The sequence below is a fragment of the Aptenodytes patagonicus genome, chromosome 1 (assembly GCF_965638725.1).
Source record: "Aptenodytes patagonicus chromosome 1, bAptPat1.pri.cur, whole genome shotgun sequence".
NCBI lineage: Eukaryota > Metazoa > Chordata > Aves > Sphenisciformes > Spheniscidae > Aptenodytes > Aptenodytes patagonicus.
In genome coordinates this window covers 52,476,751-52,497,787 of record NC_134949.1, presented here as the reverse complement: position 1 = coordinate 52,497,787, position 21,037 = coordinate 52,476,751, and the positions used below count along the sequence as shown (strand labels likewise).

The following is a 21,037-nucleotide window of genomic DNA, read 5'->3' as shown; positions in this document are numbered from 1 at the left end:
AGGGTGGGTAAGTGAAGAGAGTATCAAAATAGAGCTTGCATAGTGTATTTGTGTCTCTGAGGAATTCGACCAATTCCTGTGCTATCAGGCATCATTCCTTTGACTGAATGTTCAAATGATTTTTAGATAGTAATACTACATTTGACTTAAGGCTTCCTGTGTATAGTAAAGGAAACCAGAGATCTTTGAAGCTCTGGAGATCTTGTGTCTCATTCCCTTTTAAAGATTAAAACCTGCCATAGGCACTTAGGGGTTCACTAACTGGATGTGGCAAATCATTAGCATATTTTGTGATAGAGCAAAAGTGATGATAAATCCTCAACCTTTCGTGCATTATTTTTATAAGGAGACTTCACAACTACAAACTAGCCCAAACTTTGTCCTTTGCTCTTGCGTGTCCTTCTTAGGAGTAATTTCTGAAGGAACAACCCCTTGAGACTAGACACCTTATAGATATCTGACTAATTCTGCAAAGTTAAGTAAAAAGTAACATTGAGTAAAGAGGAGAATGGTATCTTAACTGAATGCTTAAATTCTTGCTCCTATGCAAGACAAAGCCTTAGTTTCAAGATGGTCCTGTAGGAATAATAGGTGTGGTTCTTAAACTTTTCTCTCTTGAAAACACTTCAGGACGGGGAAAGTGAAGGTTTGAAAAATAGAAAATTTAGTATTTTACTATAAACCTTCTTGAGCTGATAAATTTTGGAAAATGTCCATTCACAAATGAAATTTAAAGCAAGCCTTTTGGTCTCTGAGGTGTCTTATGTTGGCCTAATGGTTCTCCTGGAAGTTGATGGGAGTTTTAATGTCTTCAGTGCGAGAGTAATTAGGTAAATGATAGAAATTTAAAAAAAAAAAAAAAAAATTACTAAATCAAGTAGCAGTGGAAAAGATTTCTTTAAACAAAATACAAAGTAAGACTATTAACCCATAATTGGACTTCTTGAAAACACTTGTTTCTTTGGTGCCTGGAGTAAGATTGTTTAGGGGGCTGTAGGCTTTTTTGATTGCTGTTTTACTCTGGAAAGCTGTCTGTACAGCTAGTTTTATGTGGGCTCCTGTACCTCAGATCACAGCTTCACCTCTAGCAATAGCAGATTTGTTCATTACTCTCACTGCGGGATCACCCATCAGTACAAACTTGATCCAGATCAAGTGTAAGCAAATAATAACACTTCTGTTGACTTGATCAGAACATGCAACAATGCTGCTTTTCAGCTCTGTGGTGGCTGTCATAGGACAGCTGATCCTCTGTTCAGCGTAGGTTTGGAACAGAATTACACTTACAAAGTGTTTTGAACAGATTCGTATGGCAAAGCCAGAAAGCTCTGGTGCTTTGCGTCGTGTGAATGTGTGGGGTTTTGATCTAGTAATTAGGCAGCCTAATACCCAGTTTACTGTCTTGAGATGTAGATCAAGTCTGTGTCATCGTTTTCCTTTTTTATTGGTGAGAGAACTTGTTGCATATAGCTTACTCCAGTCCTTCTCTCGCTTCTTTTCTTTTCAATACCTTGTAAGTCTCCTCTCTACTTCAGTTTTTCCTCTCTTGTCATTTCATAGTTTGCGTGCGTCTGTCATTCATTGCCCATTGCAGTTCCTTGCTCAAGTGTCATTCTCCAGTGGCTTTAGTTACTTTATCATGGAAACACCAATGTATTTTTAGCCTTAAAAATTGTTTTGTTATAATTTTTAAAATTGTAGATCCTGGGGTAACTTCCCTAACAAGAGCAAGCTTGTATGTACTGCTTCTGACATGTAATTTGCTTACAGTCTTTTTTAGTAGACATTTAAATATTGGTAGGATACTAGCAATGAAAATAGTTGATACTTTTTTTTTTTCCGTAGGACTGCATGGTGATAGAATATAATTTCTCTTCAGTAGCTCATCTGCTTTAATGTAATTGAAGACTGATAAGCTGAACAGACAATTGAAGTAGCTTTTGTATAAATTATGATGTGGACAGCAAAGTACAGGTTGAGCTGTTAAACAGTAATCATCACAATGAGGTTAGGATTGTGTTTTGATCTTTATAACCTGTGCAGTTCTTGTATGTTTACTTGGTTGCCTGACACCTTCAAAGATTTCTGTATGAGATTTTGCTGTCAGTTTCTTTTATGTCTGTTTGGTTTCAGTAACAGTACACCAAGATAATACATATTTTTACTTGTTACTTCTCTGAAAATTGAAATGGATTTTTTTAGCAACCCCCCTTTAATTTAGCAAATTCAGTCTTGATTCTTGGAAACCAATTAACTTGAGTATGTTTTATATTTTTTGTGTAAAGCAAAAGTGAATGTGCTTCTACTGCAGTTTTAGTCAGAAGGCACTTTGTGCCTGCCACATTTGCTGCCATCATCAAGTTTCTCCTATAGCTCTTTTCTCAGTAAAGTTAATGAACTCAGAAGGGAAATATTTGTATCTCTTTTTTCTTTCTTTGTGGTCAATAACTACATTTTGGACCCTGCTTCTAACAGCAGAGATAGCTAAGTTTTGAAGAACCAAAGCTCTCTTGATTTCTGAAACAATTTTGTAAGCATTCATCATCTTAATATATTATAACATTGTTTTAGTTCTGTGGTGGATTCCATTCTCTACTTCTAGGTTTTCATAGTTTAGTTGATGTTCTGAGCTCTTCATCTGCATTTTGTTGGAGCCTTTCCTCTCCAATAAGAATACATTCATAGAGTTGGAAAGTACAGTTGTTGGGATAGTCTTAAGAATTAACAGAACTGACTATAGTATCTGTAGTACCTCCTTAGAGCTGTTGAAATTGGCTCACTTGTGTTTTGTCTGCAGCAGAGAAAATAAGGTAAGGTGATCCTGAGGAAGTTCCAAGCTAGGGAATTATTGACTGCAGTAGAGGAAGGAAGAAAATTTAGAAAAAACAACAATGGTGGTTCTTTATTATGCAGAAGGCAAGTTTATGCATGCCTGACCAGGTAAAGGACAGAGGAGAGTGTCAGCCTATAGTCCTTCTTTGGCAAGGAATCTTACGGTCTATGGTCACCATAGCATTATAGTGAAAGAAGAACCTGAACTACTGAAATGCTGAGGCAATGAAGATCATCTAGAAGAGCTAGGAAACCCCCAGATTATGTTAGACGTGCTTATTTAAATACCCTGCTAAAAATCCGTTCAAAAAGTGTTCCTTATGACCTCTACTAGGGGCATACCTGGATCAGAGACGGGCAGTGGAGGAATGGTGTCGTAGGTTTCACTGGCTGTGGGGAATGGAAGATACGAATATCCCAAAAGGCTGTTGGAGCAGTGAGATGGTCCCAGTTGTTTGAAATAACAATTTTAAAAAAAAAAAAAAAAAGTGAGTCCATGAGATTAATCCAGTCAACTGATACCTGACTGCAGTATTTTTTAAGTGAAATATCTTCATTTAATAATTTTTAAAGTAACAGGATCTGGAAATAGAGCCTCAAATTTGCTCTCAATTCCAGTAAATTTAGGCAAAGGGTGTGGTTTGTTCCAGTGACTCATTCAGATGCAAGAAATGGTAATGCCTACAGGATTACTGTTAGAGATAGCACCTATATTACATGTACCGTGTTGGGAAGAAAAAGATGTGGGTTTATTATGCTATATAAGTATACAGTATACCTTTAGGTGGGGTATCAGCTGGACTGCAATCCAACCATTTCTTTCATATGATTAAAATCAGAAATGGCAGAAATGAGAATGCTTCTGAAAAGTTCAGCTGAAGGAAGCATGCACAGTTCAGTAGACAGAAATAAATCGCTTTTTTATTTCCCTGTTGCATGGTTGCTACAACCAGGCCTTCATTAAGACTACTGTTTCTTTGTTACTAGCAAAGTTTGCTTATTGTTGTTGAACACAAACATAAGATTATCTAATTGTGTATGTGTATCTTGTCTCTATGTGAAGTAAACCTATAGTTTACTACAGTAAATAGTAATAGTGAAAGCCTCTGCCATTCTGGTTTACCATTCAGCTGATGAGAAGTTTCATTCTCAAGTCTTGTTTTAAAGGTGTATTAAAAACATAGAGTCCAGGGAGATAAAAAATTAAGGCTCACTTCATGGCAACAGTCTGCCAGACTTTTATTCTGAAGTTTTCACCTGAATGTAAGAGTGAAATCATTGTGTAGGGAGAATCTTAAAGGGGATTTTTAAAAAAACTTCTTTAAAAGCAAATGTAGTTTGGTTTTCATAATAAGAACAATTTAACAGCTCGTTTATTTACTTCACAGATAGATCTGGTTACCAGGTGTTGTGCCGAAACTGCATTCAAGATGCACAACTTAAATTTCAGTATGATAGTACTTGATTATTTTGTGCTTTTACAAATTACTAATGAGGCATACATGACTAGTCCTTTTGAAGACGTTCTCTTAGGTTGCCTTTTGTTAAACAGAAATGTAGGCTAATTTTAAAGAAAGCAAAGCTATGGATCCGAATTAACAAGTACTACAAGTGATAACTAGAAGCTTCTTGGACTGTTTAATTTCAGGCTTATGGATCCTAGTTATCAAAAGGAAATAAACTGCAGTGGGAGGATTCTTCTGGTTACTCTTCAGCATACTTGGTTGGTAAAACAGATAGAAACTTCCCTTACAATGCAGATAAATTTATTTTAAAGAATATTTTGGTAAAAGGATACTGTTTTCCAAGGCTGTTGCACTGGGTAAGTCAAGAACAGCTCAAGTACTTGACGTAGAAACAGTAGTTTGGTGAAAGAATAGCATATCCTAAAATTTTAAAGAAATAGGCCTTACGTTATATCAATCAAAATGTAATTTTTTTACTTTTTGAGATGACAGATGACATCAGTTGGACTTTGTATTTCAAAGGTTGAAAGGCAGCGTACTAGAGCAGGGTTTTCCAAAGGAGGTTAAGAAACAAAGATCCAAATAGCTAGTGAGAATAAATCAATAAATAAATAAAATATCCAAATTAATTACTAAGATGACATCTGTTGCCCTTAAACTTTGCATACTAATTTTGAACGTTAATGCTGCTTTAACCTGATTTTTCTAATATGTGTATCTTCATCCCAGCACGTAGATTCCAGAAAGAAAAAACATTATGGAAACCAAGTTACTGAAAGAATGTAATGGGGGAGGGAGGAAGGAATTAGAGGAGCTTGGACGGCTCATTCGCTGTAGAGAAATAGGGGTCCCACATGTCCTTGAGCAACTCAGTTCAGCCTGTAGTGATAGGACAAGGGGTATGGTTTTAAACTAAAAGAAGGTAGATTCAGACTAGATATAAGGAAGAAGTTTTTTACACTGAGGGTGGTGAAACACTGGAACAGGTTGCCCAGAGAGGTGGTGGATGCCCCATCCCTGGAAACATTCAAGGTCAGGTTGGACGGGGCTCTGAGCAACCTGATCTAGTTGAAGATGTCCCTGCTCATTGCAGAGGAGTTGGACTAGATGACCTTTAAAGGTCCCTTCCAACCCGAACCATTCTATGGTTCTAACTCTACTGGACTATTTTGAGGATTATCTCATCTGGTGACTTTATAGATAGTTAGGGCTCTTTTTTTCTCCCCTGGAGTTTTACAGCAAAACTGCTTCAGTACTTCTCTAAGTGAAAAACTTATTTTCAATACAGATCTATATTAGACTATGATATTAAATGTTGCTGAAGTAAGATTCTTTAGGGAATGTTGAGCCTCTGTAGAGACAGTGATTTAAATTTACCTTTTCATGAAACATTTTCTGTTTGTGAGACAAATCTTACAGTTTGGCAGCTTTATCCAGGTCACTGACAGCAGTAGCAGTATCAGCCTCTGCAACGCGATTAAGATCCACAATGGGAGTTAGTTTCCTGTGGAAGGGATTGGCCCAATGTTAGTCCTTGGCAGGATGAGACTCTGTAAGCGTTAGGCTCTAACAGCTGAAGAATTACAGCATTTGTAATTTGGAAGAAATTATTTTGACGACAAACATAAAATTGCACTTCTTTCTTCTGCCAGAGAAACAAAAGAGAGCAAATGGGTCTTACCAGCACAAATACATATTTGGGAACAGTGCTCTGTACATACATCGTGTGATCCTTTCGCTGCTTCTTTAAGGAGATTTCATGATAAAATATCTAGCTATCCTTACTCTGCCTTTAAGCTGTAGCTTGCAGGATCCTAGAGTAGTTTTGCTTTGCCGTGTGCCTGCTTTTGTTGACAGTATCAAGTGTTGCTTGCCTGGCATTAGTCACAGTTATTTTACCTTTTTTAATTCTGTTAAAAGACATTTTGGAAACTATTTGTCTTTCAGGTTTTGTTTGCTAATTATTCATGTCTGGTTTAATGTTACTGACTGACATTAATAGTTGTTACTTTCCCAGGTTTCCTATATACTAATGCTGTCTTACTGATCTGTCATTTACTTACAGATACGTATTTTTCCACTTTTACTGGTTGCCATTTGTCTCCAGAGTCTAGCTGACATCTTGTCACTGTCTCAATTCTGTATAACCTTTTTGTTGTTGTTCTTCTTCTTCTTCCTCCTTAATCTTCCACTGGTCTCTGTTCAAGGTCCAGAAAACTTGCTTGGATACCTTCAGGTAGAGAATTGGGTATACTAAGAGAAGGTAATGTAAAGTTTGAGTGTTGTCCTTCAATGTTCTAGACTGTTTGCTCAGTCTGGGAGGGGAGTGGCCTCTCAAACTGATTAACCGGAGTCGCCCAGATTACGTATTTGTAACTTAGTTTTTCTGCTTAGTTTCAGAATTTGGGAACCCTTGTCTGGACAGTCTGAGTTACCTGGAGGAAGAGCAATATGTAAGGTTGTGTATAAAAGACACACAGGGAAGAATTATCTGTACAGGCAAAGAAAAGGAACATCCAGTGATACAGAAAAATCTTCAGTCTCCAAATCTGTTAGTCTCCATGTAGGGTTCTTGTTTTTGAGCCAACAGTGACAGTTGTGACAGCTTGATGCATGGCAGTTGCCTTATTTTGTATGTTTAAATTAAGATGTACCTTCCTCCCCCCCTGCTCCTTGAAAGCACCCTGAAAAACACCTTTTGTGAGGCTTGGCAGGACGACTTAATTTGGGAGTGGGATGTTGCTGCAGGAGAAGTATAGAGATGGAAAAAGAAGAGTCTGCATGTGGTTATTGTGAGGTGGGAATCATAATGGCCTGAACCTATTGCAGAGGATGAAGGCACTTGTGCTGAATGCTTTTACTTTATTTTATATCCATTTGTTCTTGTTTTTCCATGTCATCTTTCCTTAACAGCATTTGCTGTTTTCCTTTATTCTGTTCACAGATTGCATTTATTTCAGATGTCACTTTTTGTTTACCTAGGCTAAATAAGGTTAAGGCAAAACTGCAGTTTTTCAGGCTACTTTTCTGGTCCACAACAGTCACATCACACTGCTCCCAGTGGGGACAGTCTTACCTTGCATTTGATGTGCACTAGTGATCAGTGCTTTATGTCCATGCAGGTATTAAATTGGCTTAAGCAGGCTCATGCTTTCTTCTCTGCCTTGTAGGGCGTATTGCCACCACCTTTTTGTTGCCAACGTAACTATTTGCAAAGCCGCTTGGCAAACATATGTCAAAACTCTTCTTTATTTCCCAGGTTGCCAGCTAGATAATAATTTGCATTAGGAATAGTATCTTTCTTATGTGTTTAGTATCCTTGGCAATGGATACTGAAATGATCCATGTGTGCATATCCAGTTGACCATTAAATGGCAGCATGAACACTTCAGACAGATGTAGCAACATTTGTCTGAATGTTGTAACAGAACAAATTGGTCCCATGCTGGGACATCTTGACTGCTATGTAAAAATTAATACAGCAGAAAAAATTGTAATTGACTTATTGTTCAGAGATTTTCTGTTAGTGAGGAATCTCTGAAGTTGTATCAATTACAGGATTGGAGAAGGGAATAAAAGACAATAATTTGTGATTTTTTTTTTTAAAAAACACCGAATCAGAGCAATTTATAAGTTTAGGTAAAAGACATCATTAATTCAAACAAATTTTTGAACCATAGTTCAAAGATTGTTTATTGCAAGAATGAGTTTATTTACTGCCCCTTTGGAATTGTCTTTGTAGTACCTCCACTGAGATATTTTAAGTACTCAGCCTGACTATGAGAAACTTGTTTAGGCTGTTGTTTCTGTCAGTAGTTACTTTCTTAGTTGTAGCCAAGGTATTCCATCTCTCTGTTACTTCAGAAAGAGTAATAGTACCACAGCTTATTACTGTAAGAGATCTCTAGAAAAATACAAAATATAGAAGAGACTGTTAAATCTTATGCATTAAATAAGTCTCCAAAGAGTCTGTTTTATCATACCAGTTTTTTCTTAATGTCTTTTTTTTTTTTGTCTCAATATAATGCCTTCAGTGCATCAGATCTTAAATGTGGCTTGGTATTCGTAGGAAAAATACGCATGTATGTTGTCAGTACTATAGAACGTCATCTATACCATGCTGCTTGTGGTGGCTCTTATTTGCTAACTGAAAATTCTCCCTGTGTTGCTATGTTGTGCTTTCTTCCAAAAAACTCCAACAAAATAAAACCCTCAAGTACTGAGAAACAGCTTTGTTTCTCTTGCCTTTTTTTTAACTTGTCTTCTGCGCGCACATAAAAGTGTAAGAGGAATGCATCCAAAGCTGTCTGTTTTTAAACCGTTCCTGACTCTTTGATATTACTCATATGCACAGACATGTATGCATACAATAATTATGGAAAGGTTTGGTTTTACTTTTGCCTTGTAGGTTTTAATGTAAGGCCTTTCTCTCTGGGTTGTTTGGTGGGGTTTTTTTGTGTTCACGCTATACAGAATGTGTATTGAGGTTCAATAAGTAATGAACCCAAAAATTTGACATTTGGAGGAAAAATTGTGAGCTGTAAATTTACAGAGATTGTATCAATTAACCGTAGAAAATTAATTATTTATGATGGTCTTCGTTTTGTCTTCAGTTTTAATAATTAAAAAGCTTTTTTCCTGGGATGAGCTCTGTTATAGCTCTCACTTGGTAGTCAGTTTCCAGGCAGGCCATGATAAGGTTTCCTTAACAGCTTCCCCAGTGTAATTAATTTCTGTTTTAATAAAAAAAGGCCAAAACCTTTTTTTAATTTTGTTTAGAAACTTGTACCACTGTTCTTTGTTTATCCAAACCAGGAGTATCTTTAGTTTTTATCTGAGTTTATATTGCTATGGTGTATTTGTTGCGTCTCTTGGTGCTTGATTCAAGAATATTGAAATAAGTTGAAAGCTTTTCATTGCCTTAGGTCTTGGGTTGTAAATGTAACTTTTTTGTGAGCATAAGAAGCAAATGTTGAAGACTCTGATCATGGAAGTTCAGATGCTTAGAGGACAGGTGGTGCTGGGCTGAGAGCTACTGGAGGTTGAGAGAAGGTTCCTCAGTATGAGATTTTTTGATTTGGTGCCTGAATCGTGGAGGGCGGGGGAAGAGCAAGCCTTTAGTTTTTGAAAGTCCATGCCCTTTATTGACAGAATTGCTCAGGCTCTCAAAAGATTGTAGATGCTTTTCAGTCTTAGAACTAACATTGTCTTCTTGAGGCTAGAAGAGGTTTTCCGCTCAGTTTTCTTCCAAAGACTGGCTCATTTGCAAGAATGAGGAAGATGGTCCCAGAAGCGATGACTGCAGTGTTGTAAATCTGTCACTAAAATAATCTCAGTATTAGGGAGCAGCAAGCTTTTTTTTTTTTTAAGATTTTTTTTCTTCTGAAAGCTATATTAAGGCTCTATGCTTATTAATCAGAGCTGGTAAAATTACAGACCTTGCTTTTGGTTTGCAGTGCTCATTACATCTTTTGAGATGGTAAGTTTCATGTCTCATTGGTAGTATATATGCTACATTCATGTAACCTTCTGGTTTTTGCCTTCCCCTTCAAGAGAAAAAAAGACTTTCAGTTTATGGGTCTAACAGCAAATGCAAGAAGCTTTGCCAGTCAGCTCATTTGTTTTGTTGGCTTAAATGTCAGCCAATTTAACCAGACTCATACTGTGTTTTTTTCACTTGGCTGTTGAGAGAACAAAACCTTTGCTAATTAATGCGGAGCTATTCATCAGTACAATCTATCTAATTTAGGGAGATCTATGATTCTAACTATCAAATAGAATGACTCTATTGATTTTGCTATTTGATATTGCTTGTATCTGTATGGGGGAGAATACATGTGTACATTTTAAAGAATGTAAACTTGCTGTGATTACCTAAGTAAAACTTGAGTCCAAGAGAAAGAAGATAAGCATAGGATATGAAAAAAAGACTGCAAGATTTCACCGTTTTGGCAGATTTGGGGTTTTTCTTTCTTTTAAATTCTGTACCAGTAGTATTGTTAAATATGCCTGTAGTAATGATCAATATATTTTTTTTTAACTTTAAGGGATTATTTTTAAAAAAACCCTTCTTTTGATTTCTGTCCTTCATTACTCTTTAAAGGCAAAGAGATTGGGGGGGGTGAAGATAAGGAAAAGTATTCACAATCTAAATTAAATTAGAACAGGCTAATTTCCATACATTTCCTCTGTTCGCAGAGGTTCTTCCAGTTGATAATCTAGATCAGGAGCTGAATATAGATGCTCTTATTCACTTTGGGAGGAGCCTCTTTGCCTACATTAACTAGGAAAACTAACCTTGGATAAGAAGTTAACCTCTGTGAATACCTTTATACTTCCAGTTTTCAGTAATTGTTTGGCTGCGATTCTATAAACACGTAAAAAGGGGCTTCACCTCAAAAGTTTAATTCCATATTGAATATTGCTTTATTCATAAGGAAAAGGCTGTGAGGATCCTTTTGCCCTTTTTTCACTGGGAGGTCAAACTGGGCTGTGATACTTGACTTCATCATTATTTTTCTTTCATCAGTAACAAAGGCCTTATTTGTCAGATGTCGCTTATATCTGTGCAGTGTCAGTTCTTTGACCTAATGTAGCATAAAAGATAATAACTTTTTAAGTAGTTCTGTTCCTGACAAGAGAGTCTAGTTGGCCAGAGTCATGTTGTTTCTAAAGACCAAGCGTGGAAAAATGCAGCAGAAAATGTTTTCACCCGTGTGAACAAATGTGAGTTGAAACAAATACAAAGAACAGATGTAATGAGTAAGATGCCATATTTATAATCCATTCTTGTAGAGTAGAATTGTGATTGTAAGGAAGTGCATCTGTATTAGATGTGAATTTTACGACTGTTCAAACTGGTGGTTTATGATCTTAGATAAATTATCCATATATTTCTCATTAGTGTAATTAATAGTTTGCTCTGTATTTGATGTGCAACATGCTTATGTGATCAATAGCTTTTTTCTTTCTTTTTAAATTCAGGTAGATTGAGAAGAGTTTGATAAATATAAACACTATGGAAAGCAGGTTTTCTTTTTAGATTAAGGGAACAATATCCTTGCCAGGTGTTTCCTGTTCCTGTTTTTAATTAATATTGTTTGTAGTACTCTAAACTTTTCAGACCTCTCTTTCTGACACAAGCTTGGATAATCACCTTCAGAAATACTTACTCTTAAGTTAGATGCATCTAAAGTTATTAATGCAGCCAAACTAATGAATGATGCATGGTTTATTACATGCTTGAAGGTATTTAACAGACCTGTAACAGGTGTAATTAAAATGCTAGTGGAACTTTAAATGATTATCTGTTCAGATTTGAATGATACAGTGAATGACACCATGGATTTTGAGAATCATCAACAACTGTAATGCTGAGGACCATATGAGAGAGAATTTCATGATTCTTGTTTTTCTTCTTTCTAGTTGTGTGGACTGTTTTTAGTCTTCAGTCGATAATACCTTACTTGATTTTCCATCTTAGATCCTAAAAAAATGTAAGTCTCTTGACAGAATCTTCAAATCTCTTCAAAACTCTGCCACAGTATACCTTTTTGCAATTTTTTTAACCATCTTTACACAGTTTGGCCCACTGCTGTTTAAATGTACCCATTTGGTTGTAGCGATTTTATGAAATCAGGTTGAGTGTCCCATGTGTGTTTGCACCTCTTCCTATCCTAGGAGTTCATATGGAGTGCTGTTACCAGCTTTCTTTGATGTCTTATGCCTGTGGCTTCAGTTAACCCATCCTTAAGGGCCATGCTGTGTCCACGCTGTTGTTCACGTGCTGCTGTTACGCAGGGTTTCTGTTCCTGTCCTTTCCTCCCACTTTAGCTGTCATCTTCAGATAATGAGTTTTTCAGAACAAGAACTGCCTTTAGATGTTTGGAAAACACCTACCACCTTGTAAAGCAGCTTGTAAAAACAGTCAAATAGCAACTTCAGTGTGTGTCTAAGTGGAAAAGTAATTTTAAAATGCTTAATCTCTATGTAGGTGCATCTTAATGCAACGTAATTTCTGGAAACAGAAGAGTCAGCACTAGTCTGATCCAAAGCTTATTGAAGTTGAAGGACAGGTTCCCTTTGACTTCAAAGGGCTTTGAATCAGCAAAATCTTAGTGAGCTTTTGGTATTTGTGACCCTCCTGAAATAAATGGGCTAAAATTTAGGCTATTAAATAACTTTATTGCTTTTGAAAATTTTAGCTGAATTTGTTTAAACTTACAAGGATTAAGCACACAGCATATGTTAATTGTGTATAAAGATCTTATGCATTCCTTTTTTCACTTTCAAGGTACCAAGGGTCTGGGAGCTTGAAGGGAGTGGCGGGGTTTTTTGAGAATTTTAGCCATCAGCATTATAAGGCCTCTGATTTTTGGTGAATACATAAGTGCAGAATCTAGCTGAGTTATTAGTTTGGAATCAAAATGCTTTAATGTCTGTCAGCTATATAGCCAGGGTGTTGTGGACACCTGTGTTTGCTAGATGAGAAGTGCTCTACTACAGGTGTTGTGGGAAGGATTGGTCTGATATATAGAGAAAGGGAGCCAGAACCCACTTGTTTAAATCTGATCTTACCTGGATGATTTAAAAACTGTGGAGTTTGTTTTCAGAACTGTATTACAGAGATCGCTTTTAAATGACATTGAGAGCAAAGCGGGAGTTTAGGACTACTGAAGCAAACAGAGTTAATGACAAAGTTGGAAAATACTTTTTCTGCAGGTTTTAAGGAGAAAAATGTGTACGAAAGGTAAATTTTAGCATCATTTTCATGGATTAATTTGTGTTGCTTTTAAAGGCAAAAATACCAACTTCTCAGGGTTAGACTGGAGATCGTTTGTAAGAAGCAGCAGTTCCTTTAATACATTGTCGCTTCTTTCATTGCATATCAGTATAAGGATTGAACAAGTATGTCTCTGCCAGCTTTTCTGAGTTGTATCAGATAGTATCGTATCAGATTGCTTGTCCTCATTCTGTCTGCAGACCAGAATTTGCATTAGTTGCATTCAAGTGTATGCATCTATCTGCTGTGACATCTAAAGTATTTGATTTGGGTACAACTTATTCAGAGTAGATAAATTTACAGAATAGAATAGTCAAGCCCTGGGCTCTGTTCTAAAACTCAAAAGTAAAAACAACAGTGTATTCTTCTCACAATTGTTAAGAACTTGGGGGAACATCAGGAGTCTTACTGCATCTAATCATAGCCACTAGATGTATATTACTAATCAAGTAACTCCATTTTGGTTTTAAATTAGATTTACTGTTAAATAGAAAAAAGAAGTATGCATCTGTTAAGAATTGGTGAAAATGAATATCAGACAATTTCCCTTCAATTTTGTTAAACTGAATTAAAATTTACTTTTCTGTGAAATTGCTGTCATTTTAGAGAACCAATGCTAGCTTTGGATTGTATAGATCATATTTTCAAACCTCTGTTCACCGAGATCTTGTCTCAAACTACCAAGATTTAGCAGGTTCTGCAACTTTGGCCACAAGTGCGAATAAAGAAGTCAAAAAGATAGGACATTTCCAAGTGCTAGATATTGGTCACTCCTCCTTTTTTTTTCTTTTTTAAATATATGCATCCTTTACACATCTGAATTAGCAAGAATACTGATGCTTTAAGGGAGGAAAATTTGGTTTTATATCAGTGAGCATCTTTTCCTTTAAAAAAACTGAATCCCATTTCAATAGAAGGAAGCACTCACTCACACGTGGATTCCTGCTACTGGTTCCTTTTTACTGTTAAATTCTTTCAAAATCAAGCCCTGAACTTAATTCAGAATCTTACATGAAACCCTCCTTTAACAGGAGAAATTTTATAACTATAGTTAACAAAATATTTGCTTTTATATTAGCTTGAGATTTAAAATGTCTCTTGGGTTTTCTAATCCATGTGTCAATTTATATGTAATATTCTTCAGCAGTAGACCTTTTTTATTAAAAAATTGTGTAGGCTTAAATATTTGCAAGATCAAAAGCCAGGAACAGCCTGTTTCCATATAAAGGCATCTGTTTTTTCAGTTACTGCCCAAGTGGAAAATTGGAAAGAAATTGTTCTCTCAGGTAGCTTTAGGGCATTACATAGTTAAAAATTGCACGTATCCTTTTTGAGAATAGTACACGTAGGAAGACACAAGTTTCAAAGAACGCTATAGGAGAATTGAGTAAACCCACATATAAAGAATGTGTCCTTCCAATTTTTTTTAAAAACTAAGTTTCAAGAACAAACATAGGCCACCATTTTGGAAAAGTTAAAATAAATGCAGAAATAAAGCAGTTTCAAGTAAGGTCTTTAAAGCAGGTCCTGAACAGGAAAATTAAATGATCCCCTTGGAACATTCTCTGAATGCACTTTCTTAACAATAAGAATATCCTGCTTTTGAGTGGGAGAGCGCAAAATTATTCATACTAAGGTGTGGCTTTATCACACATACAGCAACACATTAAAAGGGCAGTTTAGAAACTGCTGGCTTAACTGTATCTCCAGCAGTTACATTTTTATTTCCTACATATCTGTACCTGGTGCCTGACTATTTCTGCTTATAGTAGCTGTGATTGTCTGAGATGTTACCCTATTTTGTAATCCACCTCTTTCGCCTTGGATGCAGCTGCTGCTTTGCCAGTGATTATACTGTTCATTTGAGACTTTGGGACTCAGATCCCAAAAGTCTGCTTTTATCCATCCTTATGTGTTACTTACTGTCCTGTGCAATCTAGTCCTGTGATGGTTTAGTCTATGTATGCAATCTCCTGCTACCAACAGACACTTCCAACTTGTTCCACCAATTTGTTCTCCTTCTTATTATGTAGCATAAACAAAGGGTAAGCTACGCAGTTGAAGTGTGTATGCTTAAAGGGATGATGCCAATATAAAAGCAGCCATATTCACAGTTTGTTATTAAATGCTGATCTTTAGCATACTACTTCTTGCATTTCTCTGTTTAAAGGAGGACATCGAGGAAAAATTGATTTTTTTAGTTTTGTATGTGAATTATGCGTTTTGGAGCGCAAAGAGGGTGATGCAGGAAAAAAAATATGAGCAGCTCAGACTTAAAAGTATGCTGTGGTTGTGTTTAACACTGCCTATGTGACTCCTGGGGGCTATGAGCAGATGAACAAGTTACTGTGAAATAACATCTAGGGTGAATTGTCCATACAGATTAACGAAGGACAGAATTGTGCTTCTTGTTGTGTAAGGGCAAACATACGGCACACTTACCAGCTTAGACTTGAGGCAACATGTTTATTGGCCTGGGCCTTTGTTATTATTGCTTGTTTGCTTATCACTTTCCACGGTGAAAGTGCCTCCTGCTTTGTTCCCAGTTTAGTCTTATTGCCTGACTGTAGAGAAACGTCCATTCTAGCCGTTGTTATCAGGCCCTGGCTATCTATTTCCCTAGGTGGGATCGGGTTTGAGAATTGCTTTTGTGTTTAAGGCTTTTGGTGTTGTCCCCTTCCTCCTTTTGTGAAAAGGATAAAATATAGAGAAGTTCAGTAACTTCTCATCTGTAAACAAACGGGCTGAAAGATAGCGAAGGTTCCAGCCTCCTCCTCCTCAGCAGGTTTGGTAAAAGAGGCTGTGGAGGAGGCAGCAGAGTGTGCACTCAATAAGTTTTCAGATGTCTGTTTTATTATTGGATTTTAAAATTAGTGATCAAATTAGTTGTTTTGTTTTTTTAAAAAACAAAGATTCTCATTTTCCCTAACAGAAATAAAAATTGCAAAAACGTATGGGCACCTACCTCTCAAGACATTCTTCTTCAGTCCAGTAGAGTAATCTTTCTTTAAGGGTATTGTTTTAAGGATAACTTGTATATTGACTCAATTTTCTGTAAGCCTTCATGCGTTTTTATGTGAGGTAATCAAATTTCGTTTTCTGATGAACTAATTTTTTCTCACTTCTTGCTTTTTAATCTTTTTTTTCAGGCTTCCTTAAGCCAGATTTAATATTGATAGAATGAAAAAGTTTAAGAGGAGACTTTCCTTAACCTTGCGTGGAAGCCAGACCATTGATGAATCACTGTCTGAGCTAGCAGAACAAATGACAATTGAAGAAAACAGCAGCAAAGATAACGGTAAGCATATCTTTCTGTTTCCAGAAAATGTAAGAATTTTATCAGGCCCCACTCAAGTGAGTGTTGTTGGGTTTTGTTTCAGTTTTCACAATTGCATGGACTTCCTCACTAACCTGTTCTTTTGATTTATCTTACATTTAGACTACCCTAGTTCTTTTAACAGGTTGATATGTTGTCACATATTGGTTTGGTTTGCTTTGATATTGAACTGTTATGCAGCTATTTATCAAAAGCTACCTGAATTGATACTTTACTGTGGTGTGCAGCAAGGATCATAGATGCTCTTTCAGTAAACAAACCCATTATTGTATGAATTTAGTGGGTCTCGCATCAACTTCATACGGCTTCAAATTCAGTTTTTTCTCAAAAATCATTATTTGGTAATATGATTGATAGTAATTGCTTAAGTATTATAAATAAAACTGTTTACCTTATCATTGGTGATGCAGTGCACTAGCCTGAGAATTCTGTCACCTCTTCATGTCTCTGAATTGTACTTCTCTTCAGCAATACGAAGGCGACTAGAAACATTCAGGATAACCAGCTTGTCTGTGTATTCTTACGCAAGTCTTTGGCTGATCCCATAGATGTACTGCCTGCTATAAAGTCCACATTAATGATGATACTGCTTTTGAATGCAATCTGCAGTAATGATGACTGGAAGAGATTTTGTTGCTTTGTTCTGTTTCCTGGGCTGTAGCATTTAAATCATATTTCATCTTCTATGCTTATTAGTGTTATTTCTTGCTCTGCTGACATCTAAGATTTTCTCAACTATCACGTGATCTGAAATTTATTCCCCCCCCCACTTCACACCAATAAATGATTCTGAATTTTCCCATTGAAAACTGACAGGGCTGGGAAATTTGAGCAGAAGTAGAGGCAATGGAATTTGCCCTGTAGACTTTTAAAACCACATTCAAGATCTGTTGCATACCAAGCTTTTGAAAGCTGAATTTACCTTTGGCAAAACAAAGCTATTAATATTTTTCATTTTTACCCTTAATCCCTGGTATATTCATTGCTAATGTCCTGTCTTCATCATGGGCCATACCCAATAGTTTGGAAAATGATGTTATTACAACTTTTTATGTGTTGATACAACAGGTCTACTCTGAAACAGTAATTGTAGTATTTTTGTACAGATATCTGCTAAGTACTTTCTGAGACACTGAGCAGTTGTCCCACATGGTTTCACTTGCATTAGCCTTTGTTACTGATGCATATTTTGTTCAGACCTGTATATACTTCTGACAGATTGATGTCATTATGCAAATAAGTACTAAGAATATTACTTTCATGCTGGGAAATGAGCGTGAAAAATTGTCACCAGCATCAGTGAGTGTAGTGAACTGGGTTGCTGAATTGATTCAGTTGAAAACTGGATCCAGGAAGAATAAAAAGATTTTACTCTAAACTGGACCGTGTTCTGGGTGCCAGCTCAAGGGACAGAGGACACAATAACTTGTTTACAGAAGCATGAGCTTACTCCATCTTAAACCATGTATGAATCTATTTGAGGTTTATAATATTTATCTGAGAATTATCTCAAAACAGCAATACTTAGATGTCTTCTGCATGCTTGTCGCCAAACTTTGACAAACTTAACTTCTCAGTAGATATTTAAAGTGATAAAAATACAATTCAAGAAAATGTTTCTAATTACAAAATCATTATTTAGCTTTTAGTGCTCCTTTTATTTTGCTTTCCACATTATTTCATTGGCCAAAAGGAAGCTTATATGCTAATATTGTGTGATACAATACGTTATGCTTACAACTGCAAAATGTTGTTAATGCCTTAGTAGAGTATCTTTGGATACACTGAAGTGTTGTTGATCCTCTTGAAAGAGGAAGAATAATAAATATGAACTGTACTGTTGCTATGCGTAATCTTTAACTCATCATTTTATGTAATTTAAAAAAGTTTTACTGATATGTGCTTCCTTTTTCTGTTACTTCTAGAATGCAGGTGTTAGTATCTGTCCTATCTTTGATCTTGCAGAGATGAACAGGATACCGCTTTGTGGATTTTTGTTTTCCTTTGTTTTTCCTTTCCTTTCCAACCCTACTTTTCTTAGAAAGTAGGGTTGGAAAAATGCTTGCTACACCAGCTAGTCCTGCTTTTCTAAAGGAAGCTCTAACTTTCCCATAGATCACGATGTTTTGGAAGGAGTAGTTTTCAGACAGACTGTAGGAATCGGGGTTCGGGCAACAACAATTGTGGAAAAACCAGTAAGGAAACGAGTTCTCTCTTCTGGTGAAAGACACATTTGGTAGAGAACATAGCCTGGAAAAAATCCTTCAGTGGACATTACTTTGAAAAATTACTTACAGAGGAGTGCTTAAATGAGAAAGGTTTGCCTTGTCATCTTATAAAATCAGAGTGCTAAGAAGCCTGTACTAACTGTAAATATCCAGCTGGGATACATGAGAGGATGTCGTCTCTTGAAGAATAGTTTATTAAGTGATAGCTGCGTTAAGATCCTGAAAGTGCATCTTTTACTGTGATGGTGCTGATCTCAGAAGGCAGGAGTAACCATCTCCCTAGTTTTGCTTTTAAGAAGAATAAACAGCTCCTTTACCCTGTGGAACAGAGAAACACAAATGTGCCCAGTTTGCAGGCTTTGGATCTGTTCTTAAAGGAACTTAAAAAGCACAGTCTAGTAAATCAAAGGCAAGCCAATATCTTGATCTACAGAGAATCAACGTCAGAGATACAAATAGTCTTCAAAAAGCGATTCTTCATATGTGGTTTATTTTCCACCGTTATTACATCATGAACTTGAGAAATGAGAGTTGAAGGACATTGCAACTGTTCTCATGCCAGAAGGCAAGGATAGACCCTGAACACTGAAGGCCTTTACAACAGAATTTTCTTCCATTGTTGTTGTCCATTTTTTTTTTGTTTTATTTTTTTCTTCCTAGCAAATCACCCGTCTTGTCACCTGTCATTCCATTCTGATGGCCATGAAGGGTATAACTTTATACACGCTAGCTTTTTTCCTCCCTGGAAAACGGCTGTGTTACTGGATCTTAGAGGCTGGAGAGGCTATGTCCATAGAAAACCACAGGACGTAGGATCCACACTCATCTCTATCTGATTTTCACATACATATCCTGTAAAATCTTCATAATAAAGTTCCAGTTTAGCACTGCAATTCCAGATGTAGCTTACATGCATGTAGTACTAGGGACCTTTCCTCATGGTCACCCTTTTGCAATAACCTGTCTTGTTTGCCCCCCTGGCAAATGTTTCCTCTCCCAGAACAATTGCCTCTGATTTCAGATAACTGCTGCTCCAATCCAGAGACCCACTTTGTCATTAGCTCCAGCTTTGAGTGGGTTGTTTGAAGATTTACTTTTAAAGAACAGTACTCCTAATGCAGAACAAATTGTCCCATTCGCAGTTCACAGACATAAAAATAGATACGTAACTTTTAATTTCTTCACAGCGCATTGATACCACTGAATCAGCTAACCTTTTGTATGCAATCTCATTTCATCCACAGCCTCCTTCATTGCGTGATGTCAGTACAATCTCAGTGTGCAGCACTCATCCATCAGCAGCAAAATGAGATTAGCAGTGATCAACCCATATTGTTCGATGCAGTAGCACAGAGCTATTGCACTGAATGTAGAGTAACCATCAATTTTGCTTTTGGTTTTGGGTTTTTTTGGAACACCAAATTATTTAGTAACCAGAAACCTACATATAATTAAATCTGCTTTACAAATTATGTTCATCATAATTGGCTTCTAGGTGAGGAAGCATCACAAAATCAGATGCATAAACCATAAAAATAGAGGGACCAGTAAAATGCCTAATATACATCTGAAGCCTTATGAACTGTGGACTGTATGAAGTATACTTTGGGCTATTCTTTTATCTAAGTACAGAAGCTTTTCATGGTCTCTGTTTCAACATATAAGACCAGTTGCTTGGATTTGTTGTTTATTTTTCATTCTGTCTTGATTCAAGCACACTAACAATGTGCCAGCTTGCTTTTTTAACTCTAGGTTCTACCTTAATATATGTATTCAGATTAATATTAAAAATACTAAATGGTAATTTGTAGCAGTTGACAACTAAATTTGCTCCTGAAATTTTTCCTTGCCAATGACATACTAATGAAATCTGGCTAGAAGTAATCTGGCTAGAAGTAACATCCAAATCATGCATATTTAAAGCCCAATTAACTGTAAAATTTATGCAAATACTTTAAATACATATGAATATGCTCTCTAATGAAAGCAAAAAATGTGGCCGTATTGTCTAATATTTTAAAATACGTTATCACAAGCTCCAGGCATGCTTTTAAGAATAATTACAAGATATGTTCAAAAATACATCTACAGCTCTTGCATTAATATATAAGTAACTTGGAAAGCCATTCTATATTGCTAGTTTTTATTTTTAGATATAGATATATACGCACATACATACTAAACCAAACCAAGTAAGGTTCTGATAGAAATGGCTTCATGAATTTCTGGAATAATATTTATCTCCATTTGGTCTGTTTTAGCTCAGTGATGTGATCATAGGATCCAGTCTCACAAACACTTGCATAATTTTTTTGTAATTTTACAGGTGTGAGTAATAATGGAAGGATCAGCTACAGTAAAGTGCGTAAGTGTTTTTTAGGTTTAAGGCCTT

At 36.3% G+C, this 21,037-nt stretch overlaps 1 protein-coding gene across 6 annotated transcripts in view; it reads left to right on the top strand.

The window, feature by feature from the left end:
- CDK17 (cyclin dependent kinase 17) overlaps positions 1 to 21,037 on the top strand; it is a 97,885-nt gene that overhangs the window by 23,893 nt on the left and 52,955 nt on the right. For 3 of the 6 annotated variants that reach the window (XM_076335035.1, XM_076335064.1, XM_076335054.1), the window contains exons 2-3: positions 16,230 to 16,378; positions 20,972 to 21,010. In XM_076335035.1, the coding sequence (XP_076191150.1) occupies positions 16,261 to 16,378; positions 20,972 to 21,010 (157 nt within the window). In that variant the 5' untranslated portion in view covers positions 16,230 to 16,260. Of the gene's footprint in view, positions 1 to 11,723; positions 11,795 to 16,229; positions 16,379 to 20,971; positions 21,011 to 21,037 lie in introns of all 6 variants that reach the window. The other 3 variants (XM_076335083.1, XM_076335073.1, XM_076335044.1) reach the window with 2 other exon arrangements.